This window comes from Danio aesculapii, chromosome 7 (assembly GCF_903798145.1).
Source record: "Danio aesculapii chromosome 7, fDanAes4.1, whole genome shotgun sequence".
Lineage (NCBI taxonomy): Eukaryota > Metazoa > Chordata > Actinopteri > Cypriniformes > Danionidae > Danio > Danio aesculapii.
This window is the reverse complement of record NC_079441.1, coordinates 58,368,409-58,390,492: the sequence shown is the minus strand read 5'-3', so window position 1 is coordinate 58,390,492 and position 22,084 is coordinate 58,368,409. Positions and strand designations below refer to the sequence as shown.

The 22,084-nt window shown below is 35.4% G+C and overlaps 2 protein-coding genes across 2 annotated transcripts in view; both read left to right on the top strand.

Moving 5' to 3' along the window:
- The first annotated feature begins 703 nt into the window (after positions 1-703).
- On the top strand, positions 704-8,645 carry rwdd (RWD domain containing 4). Its single transcript, XM_056462265.1, has 7 exons — positions 704-901; positions 1,157-1,237; positions 3,436-3,545; positions 4,530-4,680; positions 5,238-5,349; positions 5,440-5,630; positions 7,986-8,645. The coding sequence occupies exons 1-6, from the start codon at positions 878-880 to the stop codon at positions 5,496-5,498; spliced, it is 537 nt and encodes a 178-aa protein (XP_056318240.1). The 5' UTR covers positions 704-877; the 3' UTR covers positions 5,499-5,630; positions 7,986-8,645.
- A 1,531-nt stretch (positions 8,646-10,176) lies between these two features.
- Positions 10,177-22,084, top strand: part of rell1 (RELT like 1) — a 43,223-nt gene continuing 31,315 nt past the window's right edge. The window contains exon 1 of the mRNA XM_056462264.1: positions 10,177-10,491. Within this exon, the coding sequence (XP_056318239.1) occupies positions 10,452-10,491 (40 nt within the window). The 5' untranslated portion in view covers positions 10,177-10,451. The remainder of the gene's footprint in view (positions 10,492-22,084) is intronic.

The following is a 22,084-nucleotide window of genomic DNA, read 5'->3' as shown; positions in this document are numbered from 1 at the left end:
CTACACTGTAAAATCCAAAAAGTTAAGGTAACTCAAACCGTGAAAACCGATTGCAACAAAACATTTAAGTTCAAAAACTAATCTTAATGACTACGGTGAACTTAATCCATTTGAGTAAATGAAGCATATTGAGCACAGTAAAACCCAATAAATGAAGAGAACTCCAACCAACTGAGTACTGTAAAACCCAGTAAGTTAAGGTAACTCAAACTGTTTTAGGAAACCGATTGCAACAAACCATTTGAGTTAAAAAGCTAATCTATATGAGTACTGTAAACTTACTCCGTTTAAGTTGAAGTAATGAGGTATTTAATTAACTCATTACCTTCAACACTGAGTTCAAATCTCTTTTCAAATGAGCAGACTTAACTTTTAGTCAATTTTGAGTTAACTACACTAATTTCATTTGTTAAAGTTGACTGTTGGGTTTTACAGTGTATTAATTTTTGGGTTGGTGACAGCAACATACTCAAGCTAATCAAAATAAACCAATGACAATTTATTTGAAGCCTTTATATAATCATTTCAATCTTTTATTAATAATTACAAACTTTTGATGGATGAATTTTGTCACAATGTAATGCCATACAGGTTTACATGTAGGCTAATGTTTTGCCGCCATCTAGAGTATATTAAGAGAAGTTGCAATATCAGTGAATTTCTGCACTCCAAACCTGCAGGCGGCAATGATGTTACTGTACTATCAGAAATCCCACATTTCTCTGTTTTTTATGCTGTGGTGACTCCCTAAAAGCACACGTTTAGGATTCATTAAACATGTTGAGCTTTATATGTACTTAAACGTTATTTTGGCTAGAAACCGCTGACACCGTAGCGCTGTTTATAACTGGTTTAAAGTGTCGGAAAGGCGAAAAACATGACTGCCAATGAAGACCAGGAGGTGAGACTGAGACAGCTAACGTTAAAGCTAACGCACATGAACTTTAAAGATGCCGAGGTTTTATGAAGGCTGTGTCTTAAATCTAATTAACATATTCACACGCTTAGCCTAATAAAATGTAACATTTTGAACAACAAAAAAGTACAGTGTTTGTATTACTGACTTTTCCATTACATGTATTATGTGGTATTTCCTTAAAATATACCATGTCCAAAACATAATATGTTGTGTTGACTGTGAATTGTTTGTGTGCAGATGGAGCTGGAGGCTCTGCGCTCCATCTATGAAGGAGATGACTGTTTTAAAGAGCTCAGTCCTGTTTCATTTCAGTTCAGGGTAAGACAACTTTCTCATAGCTAATTTTTACATTTAATCCATTAAAATGTATCTATTTTCATGCTTCTATTCCTTACTTGTTAGATACTAGTATTTCTTTCATCAAGTAGAAGTTATTATTTTAAAATATTCTAATATTTCTTAATCTAATACTAGACGAGTTCATACTAGTACTCATTAATAAAATACTATATTGGGGTAAAGTTGGTTGTATATTCACACATTCAGACTTTCACCTTAATAATATAATTACAGAAAAGTATTATTTGCAAATTCTAAATAGTAAAATCATATTAGCTGCCTATGACTATGAAAGTACAACATTGTTCACAGTCAAATAAATAGTGCTAATGTTGTTTTAAAGTCATACTTGCATATGATTTCAGACCCAATATTCAAAGTACCATGGTAAACAATATAGAGAGCATGCCACAAGTTGTCACTAAATGAATGTGTGAAAATAAACCAATATTACCTCAATAAATGCTAGTACCTGTTACTTGTTTACTATTACTTATTCACTAGATACTACAAATTTTTGATCTGTCATTGAGATATTAACTATTTATTTTTGACTAGTCTCTAGTAGTCTGTATTACAATCATGACTACGTTTTATGTATTCGTTGTGTAATGTTTATTCTAGTTCCTAACATTAGATACTAGTACTATGATCTATTTGACTAATATAGAACTATTTTACTAATAGTACTTTTTGGTTATTTAGTACCTGTTAAATATTTAATAGTACTTATTCACTATACTATACTAGTAGATACTACAAATCTTTGATCTGTCACTTAGATAATATTTATCTTAGAGTACTTTCTTGTAGTCTGTATTGCAATTATGACTACATCTTTAGATACATGGATACTATTTATTATGTACTCATATACTTGTTAAATATAGTTTAGTCCATTTAATATACATGGTGATTCAAAAAGAATACCACAACTTTGCAAAGTTTTTAAAAACTTCAGAGCTTCCTTAAATCAACGACAGAAAGAGCTTGGCTCTCCATTTCTTCTTTGCAGAGTTCTCGATTTTTCAAAGTTGTGGTATTCCTTTTGAATCACCCTGTATACTAGTATTAATTTAGTCATTAGGTGCTAGTGGTTATTGATTAGCTACTTGGACTTATTCAGTAGATACTAGCCTACTTCATGTTTATTAGAAACTTATTAGAAAAGCTACTATCAACAGGTTTATTTTATTTCATTTTATTTGGAACATTTTAATGTCTTGAACTCTACAGTGGTAATTCTGACTTGTCATAACATGTGACAAGTGGAAAAAAAAAACAGTTGTTACTAGTGAGATAAGAATGTTTTAGTAGTCATTAAAAATACACTCGTTTCTAATAAAAGGTACTAGTAAAAAAGCACTTGAACAGAATTCTTGAAATAAGAGTAATTATTCTTAGAGTAATAAGTAGAATACAAAAAACATCATTTAACATTAAATACAGTAGGTGAATTGGCTCTATGCACAGCTAGATTTTTAAAGCCAATGATAAACTTCTGGTGAAAGCTTTGTGACTATTTTCAATTTCACAAGGTTGTTTTACTGCATTGATGTTGTAATGTAATTAAAATACATTCAGTTAAATAGACTTAAGCATCCATTTTGTTGTTCAAGCGTAAATTGAGACCGCTGTAACCACTAGCGCTGTCAGTAGCAACAGGCTTGTGCTGAAATTCTATTGAAAATACTGGAGTAAAATAAACTGTCATATTTTAAGGACATGGCGGGAGGAAATGGACTTCATTACAGTGACTCTTGTCTGATCTGAGACCCGCTTCATATTGTATATCTAACAGGCAGTGAAGATCGCACATTATTAAACAAGTCAGATTTTAAACAGGACAAATTTTGTAATAGAAAAGCAGTTCACCGAAAGCCCTTGGGCTGCCTGGCTGAAAATTAAAAGTCCGTGTGCATATAGCCAATTGTTTAGGGCAATAACAATGTTACAAAAACATGGCAATTGTATGAGATGGTAAAACTTATGACATAAGGGATTACCATATTCATATACTATAAAATTCCATCTCAAAAGGGAATTAATAAACATATTCTAGCTTGTATTTTGATTATTTGCCTCTTTATGGTGAATCACTTGTTGTTCTTAGTTTTGCTAAAAAGCTTCAGCAAAATGAATGAATATGAAAATCATTATTTATTTAAATTTTGCAGGTAGGAGATCTTGATGACTCCAAATCCTTCCTGCTTGAAGTGTCTTGGCCAGAAAACTATCCTGAAACTGCACCACGCATATCATTAGATGCTTTTTTTAACAACAGACTGTAAGTTGTTTAGAATGTATTTGTTTTAGCTTTAGTTTATCTTAGCTGAGCCGTTTATGTTTTAATATACTCAAACTTTAAATATTTTGAGGTATTGCAAGATAATTGAATGTTGAAGTCTCTTACAAACAACATGCAAAAGCTTCAGTTATTTTATCCAAAAATACAGTCAAACAGTATTACTTCAAATTTTACAAAAAATACTGGCTGCAATAATCTCTGTGAGAGTGAAGCTAAATTTTCAACCTCATTTATTACTTCAGTATTCAGGGTCACATGATCCATCATAAACCATTCTAACGTGTAACATGCTAATTTACTGCCAAAGAAAAACAAATGTTGGTATTGAAAACAGTGATGCTTCTTTTAAATATATTTTTATATCAATATTTAGTGTTTAATAATATATATAAACAACACCATTTATTAGAATTGGAACATTTTGCAATATTGTAAAAAAATCTTTGGTAACACTTTATAATATGGGATAATGTACATTTAGTTGTAATAATGCCTGACAAACTTATCAGGAATGTTAACAGTAAAGATGGGCCAGTGTTATTATTTTTACTGGTCATTATCTGAGAATAGCATGACTTGGAATGTTCAAAAGCTCCTTAAAGTGAATAAATACTGTAAAAAAGAATGAATTAACACACAAAATTAAATACACAATTTTTACAGTATTTATTCATATTTGTTAATGTTAGTTAATGTAAATGAAGTCATTAATTGTTAGTTCTTGTTAACTCACAGTGTGCTGCTAACTAATATTAACAAACACACAATGACATAGGCTTCTCCCAAAATATAAGGCGATGTACAAGAGGCATCATTGTGGAAAAAATATATTTCTCAGCTTTTATTTACATTTGAACAAAAGTCTTTAATTAATTTGTGTACTATATATTTGTACATTGATATTCGGGTTAGGATATTAGGTTTTAACAGGACTAAACTTGCACATATATATATTTTTTTTAGATCTGCACAGACAAAGCAGTACATTCTTTCAAAGATGAGTGAACAGGTGGAAGCCAACCTGGGCACTGCCATGATGTACACACTTTTTGAGTGGGCCAAAGAGAGCCAGGAAACTCTCATGGAAAACCACCAGCCTGTGATGTCTGCTGTGGTCTGTATACATCAAGTGTTATTCCATATATGGGTCACACTTTATTTTGATGGTCCATTTGTTGAATTAAAGTTACATTGCATCTACATGCCAACTAATTCTCATTAGATTAGAAGTAGACTGTTAGGTTAGGGTTAGTGTAAGCTGACATCTACTTGCAAAGTTCTATATAGTCAGTTAAATGTCTGTTGAAGGAGCAGTATCAGCAGATATTAAGCAGACAGTCTACTAATACTCAAACGGACCATCTAAATGAAGTGTTACCGATATATGTGATATGAAAATATGGCACTTTGAATATATTTTGCAATCACTTGAATGGTACTTTCTCTGTTGTGACTGACCCTGAAGTGTAATATGAATATATGCCACTCAGAATATAGTTTGCAATCACTTGAACAGTGCTTTCTCAGCTGTGACTGTATCTTTCAACAATCACATCGCATGGCTTAACTGCTGGAGCTCTTTTGCAGCTATGGATACTGCCTTGTTGCATTTATATTTTTTATTTTTATCACAGCTCCTGTAAGTAATGTAATGACTGTATTGTCTCTCAGACCTTGATATCCAGCGGCGATGTCATGAATAATTCCACCTCTGTCAGTAAGAAGAAGGAGAAGAAAGAGCAACTAACTAAAGCACAGAAGAGGAAACTGATTGGAAGAACAGGTCAGTATATTGTTAGCTATGAAACGAAAGATTTCTGGCTTTGTTGTTTGACTGCACATTGATGTGAAACTGCTGTTTTGCGATGAATAGATAATAAGGGTGAACTGCCAAGAGGATGGAACTGGGTGGATGTTATTAAGGTAATGTAAAATGGGAAGATGTACTATGAAAAGGCATTCTTAAATTCAGAAACATGTTTTATAACTTGTCTTTTTTTCTCTTTCTCTTTCACATGGGGATTGTGTCCACACACTGCTACATTTTCATCCACCAAATAGCATGTAAGCCATTTATATTTTAAAGATACAGTGCATCTGGAAAGTATTGATAGCACTTCACTTTTTCCTCATTTTTTTTATATTACAGCCGTATTCCAAAATGGATTAAATTAATTTATTTCCTCAAAACTCTACACACAATACCCCAATAATGACAATGTGAAAAAAGAGTTTTTGAAATTGTTGTAAATTTATTAAAAATAAAAAAGCAGAAAAATCACATGTACATAAGTATCCACAGTCTTTGCCGTGAAGCTCTAAATTGAGCTCAGGTACATTCTGTTTCCACTGATCATTCTTAAGATGATTCAGCAGCTTAATTGGAGTTCACTTGTGGTAAATTTAGTTGATTGGTCATGATTTGAATAGGCATGCACCTGTCTATATAAGGTCACAGGGTTGACAGTGCATGTCAAAGACAAAGGAATTGTCTCGAGGCACAAGGCTGGGGAAGGTTACAGAAAAATTTCTGCTGCTCTAAAAGTTCCAATGAACACAGTGGCCTCCATCATCCGTAAGTAGAAGATGTTTAAAACCACCAGGACTCTTCCTAGAGCTGGCCAGCCATCTAAGCTGAGTGATCGGGGGAGAAGGGCCTTAGGGAGGTGATCAATAACCCGATGGTCACTCTGTCTGAGCTCCAGCGATGTTTTGTGGAGAGAGGAGAACCTTAAAAAAGGACAACCATCTGTGCAGCAATCAGGCCTGTATGGTAGAGTGGCACAGAAGCCTGTACGGAAGCCACTCCCCGCCAGGAATTTGCCAAAATGCATCTGAAGGACTCTCCGACCATAAGAAACAATTCTCTGGTCTGATGAGACTAAAATTGAACTCTTTGGAGTGAATGCCAGGCGTTACATTTGGAGAAAACGAGGCACCGCTCATCACCAGGCTAATAACATCCCTACAGCGAAGCATGGTGGTGGCAGCATCATGCTGTGGGGAGGTTTTTCAGCAGCAGGAACTGGAAGACTAGTCGGGAAAGATGAATGCAGCAATGTATAGAGACATCTTGAATGAAAACCTGCTTCAGAGTGCTCTGGACAATGCAGGACGATGACCCAAAGTACACAGCCAAAATATCAATGGAGTGGTTTCACAAAAACTCAGTGAATGTCGTTGAGTGGCCCAACCTAAATCCTGTAAACATCTCTGAAGAGATCTGAAAATGGCTGTACACCATCGCTTCCCATCCAACCTGATAGAGCTTGAGAGATACTGCAATAAGGAATGGGCAAAAATTTCTAAAGACAGGTGTGCCAAGGTTGTGGCATCATATTCAAAAAGACTTGAGGCTGTAATTGCTGCCAAAGGTGCATCAACAAAGTATTGAGCAAAGACTGTGAATACTAATGTACATGTGATTTTTCTTTCATCTTTTTTATTTTTAATAAATTTGCAACAATTTCTAAAACTTTTTTTTTCACATTGTCATTATGGAGTATTTTGTGCAGAATTTTGAGGAAATAAATACATTTAATCCATTTTGGAATAAGGCTGTAACATAAAAAAATGTGGAAAAATTGAAGCGCTATCAGTACTTTTCGGATGCAGTGTATATGGTAATATACAGTGGGCTCAGGAAGTCTAAACTTATGTCAAACATTTGGAATGATTTGTCTTAAATAATAAATATCAAACTATTTAAGGTTTGTTTTGAATAAAAAATACAATTAAAAATGTGATTTAAATGTTTTAAGTATTACATAATCCAGTAAAAATGTTACAATACATAAGTGTTTGAAAGTTGTTCAGACCTGTGGTCAATTTTGATCCAATTCACTTTGGAAGCAGTTGGTTAAAAGTAATTCAAAAAGTTTTTATTTCTAGCATTCTAGAAAATTTGCAGATTCTAATTTCTTAAAAGATACATTTTGAATTAAAAATATGAAAATGTAAATTCTGTCATCATTTACTCACCTTTCACAAACCTGTTTGAATGTCTTTTTTCTGTTTAACATAAAATAAGTTATTTTGAAAAAAAAAAAAAAGCTGGACACCTGTAACCATTTGTTTTTCTACTATGGAAGACAATAGCTACAGGTTTCTAACTTTTTTCAAAATATCTTGTTTTGTGTTGGACAGACGAAGGAGCAGAGGGAGAGTAAATGGTGAGTAAATTTTAATTTTGGGGTGACCTATCCCTTTAATTTTTATTTGAAGGCAGCTCTTCTTTTTCATGTGATCATATCATGAAAACAATAATTATTACTACAGCCATTAGGTAGAGCTTAACATTCAAATGTTTGAAGTCAAAACTTTTAATACTCAGAGTACATTTATGATCAAAAGTGAAAATTAAACTAATACATGTGATCTTTTTACATATTTTTATCGTTCTTTTTTCTTTCAATATAGCTGAGCAAAACTGGAGGAAAAGATGATGATTAAAGAGATGCTTCAGAAGGACTGATTTCAGTATTGCCGGATGAATGTATGGGGAAATTGTTTCTCTGTACAATTTTTTTATATATATGAAAACTGAACTGAATTCTCTAGCCATGATTTCAATTCACCTGAAACTGTGAGAGGTGATTTGACACAAGGAACTTTGCCCTCACGAAGACATCCTCGGAGCCTCAGTAGTGTGTGCTAAATTATGCTGAGCCACAAATGAACATCATGTGGCTTGTGATAGGTGGAAAATGCTCATGATTTGGAACTAGTAGAACAGTTTAGTGTTACGTAATAAAGAGAACATAAGTGTTCTGTCATCTAGTGTAATGTTAATTTAAAAAAAGTCATCAAGTGTACTTTGAGTGCAATCTACTCTTTGCTGACAGGGTTACTGAAATGAAATAAGTATGCATTAGCTGGTAATGTAAATTTATCATGGGTGGCCCAATGAGGACATTTGAATAAGTACTAAAATATGTATGTATTAATAAAACATTTTCTGAGGAAACCCTTTGTATTTTTTTAAACAAAAAACAAAAACATTTTGTTATATGCTAACGATATTTTTGTGGGGTATGTGGGTGTGGGCTTATGAAGAAATAAAGTGTTTTACGGACAAAACGGTTTAAACAGTTTGTTTAATGTGACGACATTGTGTCAACATTGATTAGCATTGGGTGAGGAGCATTAGCTTTACACTTACAAATGCAGGGTGTTTGCTGGGTCTTAAAAAGTCTTAAATGTACTGAAATCTTGTGTTGTAGGTCTTAAATCAGGACAAACCAACAATCCATCTCAATAAAACTTAACTTTTTATTTAAAAAGGTATTTTTTTTACCTCTACTTACCATAATGGTTTAATTATTTTCTTTACAATAACATTTGTTTAAAAGTGCCCCATGTATTTACTGCTGAGGACACCGACCTAGACAGATTGTTGTATTATAGTTTTAAAAACCTTCAAACATTTGTTCATTTTTTATTTTAATTTTAAAAAACGTTTGTTCAGAAAAAAAGTGTCTGGATACAAGTAGAGCTTGCTTGCATATAGACAAAATTAAAAATATTTTGCCAATAAATATCGAAAATGTTTAACTTTTTATGATTAATTTATTATTGTGCTATTAAATATATTAAATTATAATATTTTTGATAGGGCAAATTTAAATCTTTTCCATCTGGGCCATTTGAAAAATTCCTTAGCGTTATAGCCTTTTATGAGTCTAAAATTTGGATCATAATGGTCTTTAAATTAAATTAAAATTCTGTGAAACCTGCAGAAACCCTGAAATATTGCCACAACTTTGTAATTTACAACTTGCGAAGGTTTTAGAAGTCTTTTGTTAGAACTTTTTGTAAAATGTGCAAATATAGAAATTTTTCTTTAGTGTTTGGTAATTGTATGCGTTGCAAGCTTTGTGTTTATAAATTTATTGCAGGTAATTGAAAAAAAAAATTACATAAAGACATTCTGTAAAGAAATGGATGGGAATTTTAAATTGAGTATGTTACAGGTTCGTAACAGCTGTGAAAATATTATATTTACTTATTTGGATGTGATCTGTTGTTTACAATGTTTAAAATGAATAATTAAGTGTTTGGCAAGTTTTAAAATAAGAGGGCGAAGTCAGAATCACATTTTCATCTGCAAACAAAATAAAAAAAAATTAGCTCTAATGCAACATTTTCTGGAAGAGACAACTTTTACCATTTTTAATCAGTTTAAAATGTTTATTTTGATGTTTTATGTAGGTCCAGGTGATTAAAACAATTACATGCAATGATCTTTTGCTTATTTTCTACTCTTGCCTGTTTGAGGGTTAAACATTTTTTGTATAGATGCATTGTAAACAAGGAAAAACTACAAACAAGTTTTTTTTTTTCCTTATGATAACATTGACGCAGTTCAATAACAACGTTTTTTTTTTGTTTTGCATCAACTTTACAACCAAACAAGGTGCATATACAATCCAGCATAAAGCCAGTTTGTTCAAACAAGGATAAGAAAACCCAAAACAAAGTCCACGCGGATGCCGAGTGGACCTTTTCCGGGTTTTGCTTTTCATTTGTGTCCTGCTGCGTGTAAACAGAAGCATCTGCCCCCTACAGGACTGGAATTGCAGCATTTGCTTTCTTGCAAACTACCACCATATGCACATTACAAGACAATTTTATACTACGAAGAACCTTCTAAAAAGCTTTTCGTCATTGGGATATTATATTCTTCCTTACTCTTGAGTCCGAGTGAGTTACACCGGGCCGTGTAGTGCATTACAACTTTAAGAGTGGGATGTTCCTCCTCGAGCAGTGATAAGAATGAGGAAACAGCAGTGACCGCGAATGTAAAAGCACAGCTCGAAGCTCACGCGTCTGTGGACACTTCAGTCTGTGTCCGACTGCATCCGTGGACGTCACACCGGTGGGCCGATGGCAGGTTCCTCATTGTCCACCAACTCCACGTCGCCAGGTTGGTAGTTCACACTATTGTGTGTTCATGTGTGCGGGACAGATTGATTTGTGAAGACCTTCTTCGACAATATGAGAGTCACGCATCCACACGCACCTCTATTATATCGGTTTGTTTGGTAGCGCATTTGGATGAGTGTAGGGGGATAAATGGCTGTATAAAATAGAGGGGGATCTTTTGAGCAAGGTGCGGCTGTCAGTCATAAAGTTACTGGCGGATAACCAAGTATTGATCAAGCACGAGCTGATGCTGCTGTATGCCCGAGGATTGGGATTTATTAGTTCGTGGTCGTGCGAGCAGATGTGTTAACTCCTGCATTAACTTTCATTGGCGTTAAAGGTCACAACATTGCGTGGTGATTTAAAAGTTACAGTGCTCAGTTGCTCCCTTCACATGTTTCATTTAGGAGTGGGGATTGACACCAAAGCTGCTTTGGCACTATCTACATTGTAAAAGCTCTAGATAAATATTCATTTATTTCAATTAAAAGCGTAGAGTAACAGTTACGGTTTATAAAACATGCATGTTTTTATTCAGGCACGATGCTAATGTGGACCCGTTTGTATTTGGCTAGTTGGTACACCTGTTTCTAATTTGCAAATAATTCCAAAAAGAAGCTCAGACATTCTGCCATCAAGCATCACATGCTTAAAGCTTTACCACAATTATTTGAGATTTCTAAATTATTTATATTTAAGTTATATTCTCTGTCATGCTTAACCCAGAAATGGATAATAAAAAAAGTTTATCTACTGGCTTTTTCTCAATAGCATTGTTTTAATTTTTGTATTTCAGTCTCCATAAAGAGAAAATGCATGCCTCTTGTGCTACCCAGTAGACTGAATTTGAAATTAAGGACTCAGAATCTCTAGCATGATATGAATGTTAACGGCAAAATGTAGAGATTTTCAACCATTGTGCATCTTGATTGGGTTTTATACACTTATATTTTCCTGCACAGTTTCCCTACTTGCATATCAGTTATTTTAGGGACGTTCTGAAACGCTTAACGTGAAAAAAGCTTAATGTACCTAAACATCAACTAGAAAAACCCAAATTTCTGACAAACTGTACTTGTAATTAACCCCAACTACTGTAAAAAGAACGAGCCCCCAATTCTGTAGATAAAGTGAAAAACAACACGTTAAGCGTTTTCTGCCCATTGAAGTCTATTATAAGGAAAAGGCTTAATGTGGGTTAATGTACCTTTAACAACAAGCGGGGAAAATCAAATTTCTATAAAATTTTACTTGTGTTTAACGCTAATTTTGATTTTATGGCCTTTTTAACATTTGCTTTCCCTTGGTTGTAAAGTTATGTTGAGCCTTTCCTTATTACCCCCTTCAATGGGGGAAAACGCTTAACATGATGCTGTGCACTTTGTCTGTGGAATTAGGGCCCATTCTTTTGACCAATAGTTAGTGTTATTCGCAAAGTTGACAGAAATTTGGGTTTCCCTGGTCGGTGCTAAGGTACGTTAAGCCATTTTAAGCCTTTTCCTTATAATGGACTTAAAACGCATAGCGTGAAAATGTTCACTCACTAAAATTAGAGCTCATTCTTTTGACATCCGAAAGTGTTTGTTATACGAGTAAAATTTGATAGATTTTCCCTGCTTGTTGTTAAGGTACATTAAGCCACGTTAAACTTGTCCCTATAATAGGGGGAGAAAAATACTTAACATGATGTTTTTCACTTTATGTATGGAATTGGGACTCTTTTTACAGTAGTTGGTTAACTACAAGCACAATTTGACAGACATTTGGGTTTCCCTGGTTTATGTTTAGGTACATTAAGCCTCGTAAAGCTTTTTTCACGTTAAGCATTTTAGAATGTCCCTTATTTTAGGTTATTGTGATTAGATCAAATGAACACAATCAATAGTTATTGGTGGAGTGAAGGAACAGGGATTCCTCCTCCCAAGTCAAATTGCTCCACTCTATTTTTCTCTATATAGCACTAATTTCTCAGCCATACATTGTGTCAATTGTTTTGGATGTATCTAATAAAAGTTATAAATGATTCAGCTACAAGATACATTTTAAAATTACACAATTTGATAAAACAAAACATAAACCTCATTTTAACCAAAACACCAAGACTAGGTATTTAATGTTTTTAACATGGATACTCTAATCCCATAAAGCAGTGTAAACCATATAATCAAATGAAAAACAATATAGAGGATAAAATTACAGATATAAGGATGCTGATTGTGTTACCAGTAAGTAGTTTGAGACTGACTGCTCTGTCATTTGCATGTAGTTGTTCATGTGAGTGTGATGCTAAACAGTTCTTTTGCCATGATAGGCTTGTTTTGATTCTCGTGACTGGTTGACATCACAGAATATCTCAGGTAGATTAGTTCATGGCTATGTCTGCATCGAAAGGGATAGTTCAGCCAAAAATGAACATTCTCCCATTATTTACACTCCCTTCTCTAGTTTCAGACCGGTTTGATTTTATTTTTTCTGTTGAACAGAAAGATATTTAAAAAAAAAATAGCTGCAAACCTGTAATCATTGACTTCCATAGTGTATTAGGCATGGGCCGGTATAAGATTCTGACAGTTTAATAACCTTCGATAAAATATCACGGTTTCTTGGTATGAAGGTGTTGTGATTACTGCTCTAAAATAAGTTGTTTTAAATTCATTTATTCATTAATTTTCCTTTTGCCTTAGTCCCTTTATAAAAATGAACCGCCAACTTATCCAATGTATGGCGGAGTGAACCGCCAACTTATCCAGCATATGTTTTACGCAGCGGATACCCTTCCAGTTGCAACCCATCACTGGGAAACACCCATTCATGCTCATACACTACAGACAATTTTAGCTTGCCCGTTTCACCTATACCGCATGTCTTTAGACTGTGGGGGAAACCGGAGAACTTGTATATTTTTTGTTGTTTTTTTGCAATGCATGTTTGTTAAGAAACTGATTTGATTATATGATAATATGTTGTATATTTATTAGTATATGTTTCTGCCATGAATATAGCCAATGCTGCTGATATGGCATTAAAACCTAAATAAATAAAGGGGGTAACCAGAGCACCCGGAGGAAACCCATGCGATTATGGGGAGATTGTTTTAATTTGTTTGGGTAAAAAAAAACAAAAAAAACAGCAACTTTGTTGCATTGACCACAAAATATTTTGTTTTCAATATTTTGGAATGGTAAAAATGTCAGGCTAAATAATTGTAAGCTGAGAATTTTATATACTATTCCTTTTATGCTAATGAAGGACTACTGAGACATTCCAAGCACGGGATGGGTCCTCCTGGCGTGGCAGAGTCCATCACAGCTCCAATACACATTTCTGTCATTTGCCCTTACAAAAACCTTGTCTTTCACCATACAAAATTCATCTGCTTGTGATCTTATTTCATATAACTTTGTCATGTTTGATGTAATTTGACAGTTTATGACTTGCGCATTGTAGTGATGAAATCAACAGACATTGGTGTATATACAATCTATTTACTAATGTTGAGTCATGGCCCGAGGAGAGCATGTTAATGTACTTCTCCCCTACTTTATCTCCTAAACTTTTTATTCATGTTCAGCTGATTTTGGGTGTTTGTTTTCACTCATGCTTGACAATGCTTTGCTTATGGTATAATAACGTAAGGTAACTGTTGATCGGAGAGAATGACTTTTTACTTTGTCTCCCGCACACCAGTGTGTAGCCTCATATGCTAACAGAGGCAGTTTGACTGTCTTTTACACAGTAGTTTATATGTTACAGCTAAGTTTCTGTATGTTAATTTGATTCATTCTACTCTTGGTATATTTAAACATGTAGCTTAATAAGCAACTTTGCCTGCTTTAAGGCGTTGAGATTCTCTGTATCAATGATGATGATAACAACTTTAATGAAGTCAGATTAATTACAATGGAGTCAGATAAATAATTGATTTAAACATGCCATCCTTTAACTACTTTCTGTTTCCGATTATTGGTTCAGGAGAGCCTTACATAATTAAAATAAATCATTGACTTCGCTGCTCAAAATAATGTTGCCCTAAGAATAAAAAAAAAATAGTCTTTGACAACACATATAAAAGTAAAAAAAGCATTACTTAGACAATTTTAGCAGTTTTAAAACTGACTTTTCCAAATCGTTGTAAACCTTGGAACCGGTTATCATCCCATGCCTATGGTATCTTTCTTCAAAAAGGAAAGGTTTGGAATTACTTGAGGGTGAGCAAATATTGAACGCATTTTATTTTGGAGAGAACTATTGCTTTAAAATTCAGATACCATGTGGGGAAAAGGAAAATGAGTGAGACTTTTACTTCCAAAACCAAATATTTACATTAACTGGCCAGAAGCTCAAAGTATACATTTTAATTCCTCTGGTTAAACATGTGACATTAAAGTTGGCTTTCAAATGATCCTAAAACAGCCGCCTCACACAGTGTCTGCTGGGTACAGTCCACAATGTTCCAACTTGCCATTCTAATTGCTAATTGTAAAGAGGCAAAATATCTGTCTGGACAAAACACAATAGAAACCATATCCAGTTTCCAAACACGCCTATTTCTGACTGGAGGGTCACAAGCAGCAGCTGAAGTCCAAAATCACAGCGTGCCTGGATTATTATGTTACAGATAACCATCACATGGCTGGAGACAACCTTTTGCATGACTAATTGGAAACTACCAGTCTGGAATCTGCCTTATATTTCAAATAAACTGTCCTATAGATGTTTGCACAGATATAAAATAATTGTGTTTGGAGCAAACAACATTGACATAATCAGTCAAGAAAACAAAATGAAAAGGACTGTTTAACTCAAATGCCTTCCCACACATTGCACAGATTACTTGTAATTAAACAACACAACATCCATTTCGCTAACACTGTCATTCAGTTTCCATTTAGAGTCAAGATTGTGACTTTAAGACTTCATTGCTTGTAACGTATAGATAACTGAGATTCCTTGATTGTTAGGCCTGGTTGCAGGAGGGGGTGTTAACTGCAGTGAGTTGCCTGTAATGTTTAGGCTATTGTTCATGCATATTTGAGTCACGTCAGATCTCCTTCTTGCTAGTCATCCTGTCTCTTGAGAACTGCCCTGGCGTCGAGCCAGTTCAGCAAGATGAATGACCACTTCCTACACATCCAAACGTACTCTATCATCAAGTGTGTAGGCTTGCTGGACTAGGCTTGCTTACATAAGGATTTAGAAAGCACAAATAATTTAGTTCTGTATCTCTCTTAAAACATTATATAATATTATATAATATAATATTTTTGTTTATTGTTGTTGCTTTACTGAAATAAATGAAGATTTGTTCACCACGTTGTTCCAAACCTATTAGTTTATCCTTTTAAATATCTTGACATTATACCTTAAAGGGGACCTATAGGGTATACATTTCTTTCCATACCAATAAACTTCTGGTGAAAGATTGTGATGATGCTTTTACAGCATCGATGTTGTAATATAATTAAAATATAATTATTTAAATCGACATCAGCATTCATTTAGTTGTTAAAGTGTAAAACAAGATTAAAAGGCGTTTACACGCAAGCGCCTTTCACGATCAGCAGGCGAGTACTGGAACTCCATTGAAAATACTGGGGTAAAAAACTCATATTTTAAAGACATGGCATTGAAAATGTAATTAAATGCAGTGCTTCTTGTACAATCTAAGACCCATTTCATATTGTATTTCTAACAGGCAGTGAAGATTGCTGATTTTTAAAGAAAACAGACCTTAAATGTACTGATTTTGTAACTACATACAGCACACCAGAAGGGCTTGACCCAGGTTTTTGCAAAATTAAAACTCCTTTTGCATAGTTCTGCATATACCCTATTAGCCAAATTTTTGATGTAAAGTAAGTGTGTATGTGAAGTTTCAGCATAAAATACCACACAAATATTTTTTATAACTCTTTGAAACTGCTTCTTTTAAGTTTTTGTTCAAATTGTGGCATTTTGGTGACTGTTGCTTTAAATTCAAATGAAACTGTGCTTCCAGCCCTCCAAATAGCTCACTTTACACTATGCTCTCATCCACTATGTATTTATGCACTTACACACTCAACAGTATAGTATATGAATGTAGTGTCATCCCAAATTAAACACTAATGTTTTTTTACTAAGTGGAAATTCAAATCGTTTCCCAGATGACATTTGACGGTTGCCAAATTAGTGAAATAAGACCAAAGTACTAAATAATACCTGCCTTGAGTATAACCACATTCACTATTGGGAGGTGCTATGGTCACTCTAAGGGAGAATACTGCTTTCACAATCCAAAATAAAATCGAATTGTCCAACATCAGTGCTCAAAAGCTCCGCCCCTTACACTATGTGCGGTCATTGAGTGTGTGAAGTGTCTAACATAACACACTTTTTTAACTGTTGAATAAGTGCATCATCCTGGTATTTAAAGTGCACTTATTATTTTTAGAGTTTTCAGTGTGAATGCATACTTGCACTACAAAATGCCATAGAATAGTGATTCTATGCCATAGATTCTATGCCATAGAATAGTATGTGATTTGGGACGCACCTATTGTTTATGTTTTCTGTGAGGAATCATTTCAAAATGTGAATAGGGAAAGTGTCACGGATGGATGATGTCAAACTCCAGGGAGTTGTCTTCCATGTTTGGCGCATTTTCATTGTCATTCTGTCTGACATTATGACAGCTGAGATCTTACCGTGTGACATGGGAGCCACGTTTGTGCAGTCTGACATGCTACAGTCATTTAGAGTTATAAAAAAATGCAGTGTTAGCTGTTCATGCCCTCTCTGTTAATGAGTTAATGATCTGAAGTGTGTTAAGTAAGCAAGACATACAAAATGTGCAGGGCAGGGGGGCCCAAGGACCATAATTGAGAACCACTGGCATAGCTGGAGATTTAAAGGGCACATAGTTTACCCCTTTTTTAGGATTTAATATTATGGTTCTTCTGAGTGTGCCAGTTTAGGTTCAGTTCAAAACACAATTCAGATTGTTTTATAATGTGTTAAAAAGTGTAATTTGGGGGGCTTGTACACAGGAAGCCGTTTTAGAGGTGTGTGGCTTCACATGAAAATAAGTTTCCCGGCCAACGTAACAAGGGGGCGGAGCCCCCGCTCTGTGTTTAGCAACAGACAGGCAGAGAAGCAACATGAGTGAGAGGACAAGCATTCAGCCGTACATGTATGAGTCGGACACAGACCAAGCAGAGAGTACAAAATCATTTGTGTCTTTGTATAGTTTTACAGCTAACTGTGTGCTAGTTTAAAGTTCCGAGCTTGTACACCGAGACTAATAACCACGCACACTGAATAAACTTTGACTGAGGCACCAGAGCCGTGACTCTGCACACTCAGACACGCACATTCGGATGTTATTAAAAATGAAACTATTCAGATGACGCTCTGTGGCGCAGCAGAAACATGAAGTGTCCCGAATCGTGGCCAGCCGCCGACTTTAAGCGCCGTTGTGTTAACCTATTTTTAGAATTTAAAAATGCATGGCGCTGCGTGGCGTGACGTTGAGCGTCGCCGAGTGGCGTTTCTAGGTGTGTGACCTGCAGGCAAATTCGTTATTTTATTTCCAACGGAGAGACGCACACGTGAGGCAACACGCTCGCACTTTCCAGCTGCACCTAGCTTCTGTGACCATGAAAAATGCAAAAGGCTGAAGTTTCAGGTAGACGCAATAAAGTACACGTTTGCAAACCTACCTACAAACAAACAATAATTCCGGTTGATCTGAAAACCACTCCAATTGGTCCACCGTTTTTTATGTTGTTAAATTGAAAAAAAAAAAAAAAAAGGACTGGGTGTGTTTATATAACCCCAATATGACGGTCTATACACTATACCTACACATATGTCTGTCCAAACAGCTTGAAAAGTAGATTTTTTTTTTACCATAGGTGCTTTTTAAAACAGGACTAATGTTATCACTGTGAAAAAACTTCACATGTACTATGCCTCATAGGGCGTACTCACACTATGCTATCTGAACCGTGCCCAAGCCCATTTCCCGGATCGTTTGAGAAGTGTGAGTGCTCTGAATCAGGCCCGACATCACCCACTTGGATCTGAAAAAGTAATAATAAATGAATCTAGCAATAAGAATCAAATTATTCTCACATATTGTGAGTTTGATTTGAAGTACCCAGTACCATCTAACCCATTTAGGTGTAATGATTAAATTTAGTTTTTTTTTCAGCAGGCCTCCGCAGGCCCTCAGTAGGCAAAGGCACAGGTCATCTTGTTGATTCACTTTTGTAAGTTTCTTCCTTTATAGACTGTACTGGGATTTTGCATTCTGAAATTGCTAAGCGTCCTTGCATGTGATGTGTAGAAATGCAGTGACAGACATCACACAATCAGCTCTTTGTCTGCATGTGTGCTGGTTTGGTACAGAACATGGGATGTTGGTGGTCAGAGTTCAGACAATCAGTACTTGTTGGATGATGTATAGTTTTATTATATACATTTTTTTTATAAATGGTTTGCTGATTGTACTTGCACATTTGTTGATAAATCTGTCTGCCTCTCTGTCTGTCTGTCTATCTAATAGTGTTTTACTGAGAATTTATAAATGCATTCAGAAATATATTAAGAAATACATGCATATATAGTGCACAGGTGAACTAACCCAGAGCAAAACCAGCTCCATAGCAGGTTACTGTGAGATCAGAGTAAAACCGCAGAACAGAAAGCTGAGGATATCCACTTGCATATCCATAAACCTACGCATGTATATCGCATAACCTGCTTTCTGGAGGTCCCCTGGTATTTAAGATAATCATATAAATAGGTTTATATATGATGTTCGATTTTGCAAAGTGTGTTGGGTAAAAGACAACTGCTGGTGTGCGTATTGATCAGTTGGTTTTAACTATTTTATAAATTTATGAGAGGAAAGAGAGGGCACATGCACTTGTGGATCCTCAGAATGGAGACATTTTATTTTATACAAAAAATCGTCCTCATGTGATACACTTATGATTAAATCTACACAAAAAAATCTAAATCTACAGTACCTTCAGTTTCAGAACCTGTTTTTTTGGCTGTGGAAGGAATGCTCGGTATTTTCTGAAGAGATATTTTTGGATTATGGTGATGCTAGTATGATGTTGATGGATGGTAATGTTGTGTGTATGTTTAAGTATAAAGGGCTCTCAGTCCAGTTGCCCGATGTCCCTGGTTACTCCTGCATGATTGGGAAACTAGTGTAATGGCGGCACACCATCCTTATCAGACTCCGGCAAACTCCGCTTTTGCTTTCACTCCGCTCCGAAGCTGGCTCTCTTGGGCCCAAGGTATTAGGCGGGCTGACAAAGGCCAGTCGCTGGCCCAGAGGAAGTCTCGATTTGGCCTGAACAGGCCCCAGAAGTGTGGACTGCTGTGGACTGCTTTAGGCGCGACAGTGGAAACACGGCTATTGTTTTTTTTCAGTCGGGCTACCAAAATCCATCTTCACCAGCCTGGCTTCAATGCCTTTCCATTCTCTCACACAGTGGATAATTATGTATGTGCTGTGCTGCTGAATGGCAGTAATAGATCAACTTGCTGATAATAAAGGAATAAAGCCACAATATATACAACTACCTCTCAAATAACGCAGTGTTTCTGTCAGTTTAATCCTTGTTCTGTACTGAAATGCGTGGTACACAAGCACTCGCCACTCACTCAGAGATGGATATATTTCTGACACAAAGATACAGAAATAGCTTGAGCTAAGTTTTAAATGTAGTAATCATATGTTTTCTATTTAAATCATGTTAACATGTCTATAGCAGCAGCATAAATATTACTCGCATGATAGCTCCACATAATGAATTTCGAGCCCCGGTATACCCTGGAGAAGCATGTGAGGTCATTGTAAATTATTTCGTAGTATAGCCTATATCAAAGTGTCATACAATTACTTCTGCAGTTTGTAAGGGGTTAAGACGGAAAGATGTAGAGTGATGAAATGAGAGAGCGTAACTGTAGAGTGGAAATTTACAGGGATTACTGCGTCCCCTGAGTCACTCACTGCAGGGTACCATGCCAGTGTCTGTCCTCTGTGCTGTTCTCCGAGGTCATTCTTCCCTTCTGCAATACTCGCTTTCACTCAGCCTTGCCCTTTCTGTCATCCTCTATGTATTTGACTGTCCAAACACTTGGCCTGTCTCATTTTGAGCAGCGTAATGCAGTTTTCTGTCTGTGCAGACACTAGCTCGCAGCACTTATACAATAAGCTGTGCTGTTAGCTCTATTATAAAGTCTCAGAGTATGGTAACTTAATCAAGTTAGGTTTTAATCTATAGCCAAAGCACAATTGTATATTTAGTTTTTTTTTTTTTTTTTTGTTTAGACTGTTTACAACAGTGGTTTAATCAACATGTTGATGTTATGCTGGGGTTCAGCTGAAACATTCCAATAACTCTGTCATCTTTCTTGTTAGGTTAGTCAGGTTGATTTCTCCTTATTTCGTTTATTCTGAAAGCAAAAATAACATTTGTTTCCTTCATAGCAGAATGTGTTTTTAAAAATATCTCTGGTTAAATAGTGGCATTTTGTTAAAGCTATTAATCTGCATTTGCAATGCATGTTCCATAATAATTGTTCAATAATGGTGTTTAACAAACAAATAAACTACATTGCCCAAGGTGGTATTCCAGAAAACAGGTTATGTGACTTACCCGGTTAAACTTAAGCTTATGTAAGTTGATAACAGTTGAGTTCATGCAAGTAGTCATAGCAACTTTTGCTCTGAACATACTATGTAATAATTAGCATCTAACAAACAATCAGGGTCGGCCCTGAAAAATTTGCTGCCTAGGCAAGATTGAACCTGATGACCTTTGCTTCTCAGGCCATTCCAAAAATGATCATTTATGTTTAAACATTTATACAGTAGTAATAATAATAATAATAATAATAGTAATAATAATAATAATAATAATTATTATTATTATTATTATTATTATTATTATTATTATAAAAATGGCCACAGCCATATCACCCTATAGCCCAAGACCCACTAAGTGAAGCTTAGCAGACCTGAGTCTGGTCAGTACCTGGATGGCAGACCAAATGGGCAAATTAGGTTGCTGTTGGAAGTGGCGTTAGTGAGGCCAGCAGGGGGCGGTCAACCTGTGGTCTGTGTGAGTCCTGATGCCCTAAGGCAGTGATTTTTCAACCACTGTGCCGCGGCACACTAGTGTGCCGTGAGAGATCGTCAGGTGTGCCGTGAGAAATTATCCAATGTCACTTTTTTAAAATGTAAAATTTTATAAAACATTTATTAATCATTTTCTGCAAATATTATGTCATTGACCGGTGTCCGTGCGGTAAAGACTGGGAGGGTAATTTAATATTCGTCCGTGTGGCAACACGTAGCAATTGCCTCGTTCCTCCGAGAGACTTGATGCACGTGAGAGGTCGTGGTGACAGTCATGGAGAAGTTTTTAAAAAGGACAACTGCAAACTCTAAATTGGGCTCTGTACAAGATTCGGTGAGCTCAAGGCAATATAGTGAAAGCTTTCTTTTGTATGAAAGATTTCAGGTTCACACTGACTAAGTATAAATAAATTGAGAAATTATATTGTAATTAAATAGACTGTTCAGAGTG